Source organism: Thermobia domestica, chromosome 7 (assembly GCF_964235325.1).
Source record: "Thermobia domestica chromosome 7, izTheDome1.hap1.1, whole genome shotgun sequence".
Lineage (NCBI taxonomy): Eukaryota > Metazoa > Arthropoda > Insecta > Zygentoma > Lepismatidae > Thermobia > Thermobia domestica.
In genome coordinates this window covers 219,302,665-219,311,556 of record NC_137460.1, presented here as the reverse complement: position 1 = coordinate 219,311,556, position 8,892 = coordinate 219,302,665, and the positions used below count along the sequence as shown (strand labels likewise).

The window sequence follows — 8,892 nt, the reverse complement described above, 5'->3', positions numbered from 1 at the left end:
CAGTACAGGTCCGAGCTTATCGTTCTAACCACCAGCAGCAGCTCATGATGCTCAATGTTCTTCTAATCTCAACAAACGCGCAGTTTAACATTCATTTTATTTATTTATTTATTTATTTATTTATAATAGTCCTCTACAGAGCCAAACTGCATTTACAGAGGAACATATGCATACACACATAATTACATATGGAATACATATATATATCTATATACTGAAAGAAATAAAAATACATGTAAATAAGGAAAAATACAAGTTAAATAATAAAAACAAATTAAAATATTAATAGTATAAATTTAAAAGAAAATGAAAAATATGAAATAAAATGAAAAATATGAAAAATAAAAGAAAAGTCTCCAGCATACGTTCAACTCATAGAGATAATACTTCTTAATTATTTAATTAATCCATACATAATGTCGTTTCAAAATATTATTTTTGAGTATACGCAAATATACCGCGGTAGGATAACAGAAGTCAAGATCCAAATCCGATGAAACCAGCTGATTGAAAGTCCTACAAGCTCTAACTATGAATGACTCCTGGTGAATTGTAATATAAGATCTCGTTATGTTAAATACTAAATTCTTAAACAACGGTCGTTTTGGTATATTGAAATTAATATATTGGAGCAAATTACAATTATCTGTTACCGAGTTTACTGTTTTGTACAAATATGTTTGTTGAATAAGGAAACGTCTACTGTAAAGAGAATACATATCAAATTTAAGTAAAAGAGAAGAATAAGAGATCTTATTTTTAGTTGCTGATATATGATACAATTTGAAATAAAGATGTTTCAAAAATTTAAATTGGACTCGTTCTATGTTATTTGCTTGTAATTTGTGAATAGGATCCCAAAAAGCACAACAGTATTCCAACTTACTTCTAATCATCGCTATAAAAAGGTGTTTTAAAGCTTGGATATTATATAGGTCTCTTGTACTCCTTATTAAAAACCCTAGCGCCCTATACGACTCTGCAATAATTGTATTTATGTGACATTTAAGTGTAAACTTATGATCTAGTAATACACCTAAGTCATTAACAGAATATACTCTTTTTAACTTTTCACTATTAATTTTATACTCAAAAGATGGACAATTAATTTTATTTGAAAACGTTATAACATTACATTATTTTATGTTAAAATATAATTTGTTTCTGATACACCATTGCAGACAACTATTAATATCTCTTTGTAGTTCATGTCGATCCTTATTCACTTTTATAGCTTTAAATATTTCCATGTCGTCGGCATATAATAAGCAATTACTATATTTTACAACATTTGGTAAATCATTAATGAATAAGGAAAATAGCAATGGGCCCAAATTTGTGGTATACCTGAATTAGCTACGTAAATAAAAGATTTTACAAAATTATAATTGACAAAATATGTTTTACCTCGCAAATAAGAGATCATAATATTTATCAAAGAGGTTAAAAATCCCATAGCCAGAAGCTTATTTATTAAAGCCGTGTGGTTTAATTTATCAAATGCTTTTTGAAAATCCGTATAAATTACATCAACGTACTATCCATCATTTATAGAACTTGCAATAAATTGAGAAAAAGAAGTTAAGTTGGTCAAAGTTGAGCGTCCTGGGTAAAAACCATGCTGAAAAGGTGAAATATAGGATTTGACATGTGAGAAAATTCTATTAAATAAAATTTGTTCGAAAATTTTTGAAGGAACTGAAATTTGGGCAATAGGTCTATAATTTTCAATATTCTTACGAGTTTCCTGTTTTTAATATCGGTGTTATTTTACTCAGTTTCCATTTATCCGGAAAGGATTGAGTTTTCAAAATTAAATTGAATATCAAATATAGTGGAACTAATAAAAGTTCAGCACAACCTTTAAATAAATATGTGGGAAGCTCATCTGGGCCACTACTTCTGCTAGATTTTAATTGCTTTATTGATTGCTGAATTTCATTTTTAGAAATATGTGTTATTGCTAAGCTATAGCTTATAACTGATTCATAATTTTCATTCAAAGTATATGTAGGTGGACTAGGATCATAAACACTTCCAAAATACTTAGCGAACCCATTTGAAATTTCTTGAGGTGAATTTAATGAATCATCCCTGTATTGCATTACGGAAATATTAGATTTTGTTTTTCTTTTACTATTGCATAAATTCCAAATTTTTTTAGGGTCGTGTTTGATTATTTCTTCATAAGATTTAATGTAGTTATTATACGCAGTTTTTATCAATTTTTTCGAATGTCTACGAAATTCATTATATTGTTCGTCATGATAATTTGAAGTTTTTCTGCGTCTCCTATGATACTCTTTTCTTTATAGAACATTAATTATTTCATTATCGAACCAGGGTGGAAATTTTCTTCTATTTCTATTGTTAAACTTGGGTACGTGTGTTTCAATAATTTTATATACTGTATCATAGAAAATATCTAAAGCGTCATTTATATTCCTAACGTTTCTTAAGTCGTTTCATGTTTGATTCTTTAAGTCTCTATAGATACCACAAACATCTGCCTTACGATAATTATAATAAGAGACGTCACATCTCTTTCGGGTATCCTCATAATTACATGGAATATTAAATACCAACGGTGGGTGATGTACATCAACTGATACCAGAGGTGAGGTACATAACTCAACTTTAATTACATCATCACGGCCACATAAAACCAAATCAAGTGTTCTGTGATTAACATTTAAGACATTATTCACATTTGTTAACCCTAACAATGATACAAAATTACTAATTTCTGTAATGAAAATATCATTTGCATTCCAATTTGTTGCAGTACCAATAAGTGATGGTATGTTAAAGTCACCTATAATTAATAATTTATCATTATATTTGACAAATAAATACTCTATTTTTAAATACAACTCTCGATAAGTATCAATACTTGTTCCAGTAGGTATATAAAGCACAATAACCATTATCCTAATAGCTCGTATTACAATTCGTGTAGGCTACAAACAATTTGAATGTCATCGATACTAGTATCAATAGAATAACTATATATTTGTCTTTAATGGCTAAGATTATACCTCCTTCACTAGTCCCCAACTTATCCTGTCTATAGATTATATATCTGTTATCTAATATCTCATTGTCATAAACATTACTGGTAAGCCAAGTTTCTGAAATAGCTATTAAATCATAATTCTCCGCCAAGACTCCCAAATACAAGTCACGTGATTTGTTATTAATACTACGCATATTTTGATAATAAACAGATAAATCATACTCACTAAACATGTTTACTTATGCGAGAGAGCTTGTATATCTGCCATAGAATTCAATGTATATACGCGTCTGTTATTGGCTGATTTTCTAAGCTTAATCTTACAAGCCCAGTCTATCCACACAAACTCATAATTATTTTCAAGCTTCACCTTCCTTGCTTCCTTGAACAAGTTTCGCCTGTAACTAGTAAGGTTCGGATTGACATAGATAGGGTTATTAATCTTCAATCCAATATCACGACAGGAAAGATTACGTTTTACCTTTCGTTTTTGAAGGAATGCGTCCCTATCTTGTTTCCGGACAAACTGTACAATTATGCCTGGAATGGAGTTACCTGCTGTAGAACTTAATCTATGACAAGTATCTATCATAGAAGTGTCCAACTTAGAATCAAGCGCATTACCTACATCTTTTATTATTTGAGTAACATTTTCGTTATTCGCAACTGGGATACCATGCACTTCCAGTGTATTTCTACGACCATATTGGTCCAATTCTTCAATTCTTGACTCTAGCACATCAAGTTGCTTAACTAAATTAACAGTTTCACTTTTCACTTGTTCTACTTGCTCAACACACTTTTTAAGGTCACTATTGTATTGCTTTAGCATGTTGTTATTTTCTTCTATTTTCTCATGAATAAATTCAATCGATTTTCCGAGTTCCACTTCCACTGTTTCATTCTCCTTTGTTATTGTCTTAATTTCCTCCTGTATTGACAATAAAAGTTGATACACCTCTAATAATGTAGGACATGAATTTTTGGGTGATGCAGGAGAATCAACACCACCACTTTTCCTCCGAATATCTACACATGTATCACATCGCCACGGATTATCAGAATTACGTGACGATTTAACATCCTCCTCTTTCAAATTTGCGCATTTAGAATGAAACAGATTATTACAGAAAGTATATCTCATTTTCATATCTTTGTCGAACCTGGAGACGGATTTTATACATTTTCCACAGACACTCATTTTTATAAAACTACGATAGTTTCGATTTCTCGATTGTGCTCCAATAATTCTTAACTTAGGGTTTGCAATACTGATTTCGACTGTCGTTTGTTTGTTTACATTCCTCGCGAATTCCAGACACGAGTTAATTGCTTTATTTTAGTTAATTTTGTATAGATAATGAGTACTTATTATTCTATTTAATATTAGTAGTACTTCATGTGCAGTCATTTGAAATTTGCCATGGTTGTTGGAATTTTTCCCAATAACTAGCCGTTTTTTCTTTTCTTGGGGGGTGGGGTAAAGCTCACATAACAACCACCACCATAAAACTACCCTCAAATATATGCTTCAAAACTTGTATTCAAATGAGAACCTTAGTGCGATTATAATTACTTTTTCCCATCGTGTTTCTCAGCACGTGTCTAGTTTCAGAATCGCCTTAAAATGTGTATTTAATAAGGAGATCTTCAGAAAATAGTACTATTGATGAAAAAAATGTGAAAACCATCCATAATTTTTTTTTTTTTTTTTTGCCTTGGATCAAAATTGTTGTAACTACTCAATTGTACTCTCTACGAAAAAAAAAGGCTACATTTTCTTTCTTTTTGTAGTATACTCACATTTTAATAGAAATAAATAAAATGTCTTTCTTTACTTGTCAGTTAACTACAAATTGAAAACGTTCTTCTTTTTTTTTAAAAAAAAAAGAGACCATTAAGGCTCTACCTCTTATTTTTCTAATATTAGTAAAACAACAAATAAAAGCACTAATGTATATTAATAACACTTGCGTTACATTGCCAAAACAGTAACACAAATGTTACTAAATATTTAGTGCTTTGATCAGCTTAATTTTATTAATGTTCTCTGATATTTTCAAATGTATAATCTCATATAAATAAGATAAAGAGTTTTCTTATTAGTCTATCTGTGTGTCTGTGTGCGGCCTGTTAACCAGACGAAGCGGTCTTTATTTTCTCTTCTAAATTCGAACAGCGGGGGTGGTCTCACGGTGAACCTTTACCGAGACATGTAAAAGTAGTAGAAAATGAGCGATATTAGTGTTCATTTCATATTTTTCGCGGTCGCTGAGATCAATAGTGAAACTCCGATCTATTAACTTAACAAATTCAACCCATTCAGCAGCAGGCCGGGGTCACCGGGAAGGATACCGAGACATGTAAAAATAATCCAAAATGACCGATATTAGTGTCAAATCCATAATTTTCGCGGTCGCTGACATCAATGGTGATACTTCCATTAGCGATGACTTTCAACTTCAGCTACCGTTGTATGCGGTCAAGGGTAACTGCGGTTGGGGGGGGGGGTACCGAGACATGTAAAAATAATCCACAATGACCGATATTAGTGTCAAATCCATAGTTTTCGTGGTCGCTGAGATGGTGATATTCCTACAGGCGTTGACTTCCAAATACAGCCCCCTTCGGCTGGGGACCAAAGTTTTTTTTTCTTTCAAAATTCTAACAAGGGACGTTCGGGATATATTTCGTTGTTCATTTTGTTTACATAGATATTTTGTGTGACCCATTCGAAGAATGAGTATTTCAGCTTGTGAATAATGTTTTGGCAACAGTGCATTTGGATAATTACACACAAATACGAAAAAAAGTTGCATAAAAAAGATCAGGAAGGTTGCGACTACAAAACGAAAATGAAATGAAATCTTTGAGTTTTACGTCCCATGGTTATGCCGGTTAGGCTAAAGGAGACGGTGATGAATAATGAATGAAATGGTGGAATTAAGAAAGTGGGAGGAAACGGGAGAACCCCGAGGAAACCCACGCACACGGTTTGTCCACCACAAAGTTCACTTGGTGGGAGCTGGGATCGAACCCGGGACCCCAAGCACCAGAGGTGAACGCTCTACCACTGAGCCACCGCGGCCCCGACTACAAAACGATTATCATATGTAACAAGGGTTCTGTAATCGTGACACCTATTGTAAGGGAGCAGATGGGCAACTGAAAATGATGTTTTTTTTTTTTTTTTAATATCCAGTATTTCGATTCTTTCCAATAAACTACTTTATATATCAGACAACGTCCATCCAGTAAAGCCGTCTTTTATCATCCATGACTCCTGATCTTGAGGTGTTTTAAAGAAAACAAAAGAATTCTTCAGTCAGAACAGTAGCCTTATGGCTTTGAATCCTTGATACAATGAAATATTTTGTTATTACTCTATGTTATGTACCTAAGTAAAATTACCTATCCTTTCGTTACTCTAAAACATTATCTGCTTTCTTCTTTCGAGAAATCTGTATATAAAAGCAAGTGCAAATGTTGCAAAGTGTGTTCCACAAAACTCGATTGGAGTTTCACGGATTCCCTGTTTGTGAGAAGTGAATTCATTAGTTTCATATGTACACTCACGTCCAAAATTACTGTCGCATGTCTATAAATGTGTTTTTGTAGGAATATAATTTGATAACGAATTCGCCCGGTATTTCTTATAACGTTAGTATGTGTATAATCGGCAAAGACATGTGTGTGGCAAATTTCATGTCAAAAGAGCAGTAAATAAGAAAAATAAAACGAAAATAAAACTTTCTTGTCCATTTAGCAACATTTTGTTTTACTTATTCTAATTTTCGTATTTATAATTCTTTTCCTATGAAATTTATCACAAATATACATTTCCCGATCATACACAAAGTATCAGTATTAAAAGTACCCTGCAAAATCATTTCAAATTATATTCTTACAAGAAGACAGTTGTAAATATGCGACAATCATTTTGGCCATGAGTGTACGTACCTTATCCTACGTTTTTTTTTAAAGTAAACTAATTGACAGAACGTCAATCATTAACATACTTAACTACTTAAAACTAGATTTCACTTGTTTTATTTATTTCGACTTATTTTACATGTCGAGGTTAAGGCTATATGAGTTGACTCACGTACCGAGGTTGGCAAAGTATTCCAATCACGACACGATGAAATTATATATGATTTGGAGAAATAAATTGATCTATGAATAGGAATTACGAGCTGGCTATTAAAACGTGATCTTGTGTCCCTCTCATGGAAGTTGGCAACCACCACATACTGTTTTCGGTCGCATAAGTAATTTTGGACCCACTTAGCAGCTGAAGTAGAGAAACTAAATTTTTGTTCAAGTTTCTGTAGCAAAATGTCGTGGTTTACTAACTGGAATGCTTTGCTACAATCCAGTAAGGTAAGTATGGTTATCTCTCTCTTGTCCAAAGCAGAACGATATCATTAGTAATACTGGTAAGGGATGTAGAAGTGCTGCAATGCTTACGAAACCCGGATTGAAAAGTGTCTAAAAGGTTATAAGTTCGAAGGTGGTCATATATTTGGTCACTTACAATATATTCAAGAGCTTTAGATAGGGCAGGTAATATTGAAATAGGCCTTAAATCTTCTGCAGACCGGACATCCTTAGTCTTAGGGAGAGGCAGGACTCGAGCTGTCTTCCACAATACTGGGAATGTTCCAGTAGTAAGGGAAAGATTAAATAAATTGGTAATTGGGGAGAGGACGAAAGGTAATATTTTCTTGATCAATGTTATGCTTATTTCATCAGCACCTATAGCAGTGGATTTTATCCTCTTAATCGCTTTCATTACATCCTGTGGATAACACAAGTGAAAGAGAAAACATTTTCTTCAAAATTAGGGATTTGTCCTGTATTATAAGATCTAGCATTTATCTGTGAGCTAGAAGTATCAATTCTACAGAGATAATTGTTAAGATAATCGGCAGAGAAAGGTGCAGCTACATCCGGCTAGGCTCTCTTGCTGCTACGAATGCCAAGTAGCTTGAAATTTCTCCAAAGATGGGAGGGATTCTTGTTCTCAAGCAGGGTGTAGGAAAATTTTAATTTCGCATTACGCACGGCTTGATTACATCTATTTCTAAGGATCCTATATTCCTCAAATTTGTCATTTAAGTTGAGTAGATTCAATCTACATGCTTTCTTAAATTTATTATATGCTCTGTCGCAACAAGCCATTAAACTTCGAATTTCATCTGTAATCCGGGGCGAAGAGGAACGAGAAACACGTTTTCCTCTCAAGGTGCATGAATGTTCAAAAGGTAAAAAATTAACTCATTGAAATAAGATAGTTGGTCATCCACAGAAAAAAAAAGAAGTTATTAGATGCCAAGGCAACAACGCAGCATCATGCAAGAGTGCTTCATTGTTAATGTTGGCTAAATCTCTATATAAAACAACTTTAGGCTTGAATTTGGGAGTCTTAAGAGAATAGCAAACGAAGATCATGACGCGAAATGTCAGGTACTGAAAACTGATCGAAATGAAGAACTCTTATCAATGTCGTAAGGTAAGATTAAGTCGAGAAGTGAATCTGAGATGGTAGTATGAAACGTAGCTTCGAGCGGACAGATGGAAAAAATTAAGGATGTAGTAATCTCACGGAATTCACGTTTAGAGGACAATAAATCAAAGTTAATGTCTCTAAGTATCAGACTATGCATATAAAGTGGTGAGATATGAGAAATATCTTCTTCGAAATTCTTAAATGATGCCCCTGGTGGGCGGTACACACAAGCCAAAAATAACTTTTTGGTTCACAATACATATCTCAACTATGATGTACTCAGATTGGAAACTATAATGACCACCTGATTGACAAAGAATTTCTGCGTCAATGTCATTTCGCAGAAAGATTGTAACCCCACCAC

At 33.0% G+C, this 8,892-nt stretch overlaps 1 protein-coding gene across 1 annotated transcript; it reads right to left on the bottom strand.

Annotated features, from left to right (window-relative positions):
- Nucleotides 1-3,251: 3,251 nt before the first annotated feature.
- On the bottom strand, nucleotides 3,252-4,217 carry LOC145689551 (uncharacterized). Its single transcript, XM_081763729.1, has one exon. It carries the CDS (start codon nucleotides 4,215-4,217, stop codon nucleotides 3,252-3,254), a length of 966 nt encoding a protein of 321 aa, XP_081619855.1.
- Between the last annotated feature and the right edge of the window lie 4,675 nt (nucleotides 4,218-8,892).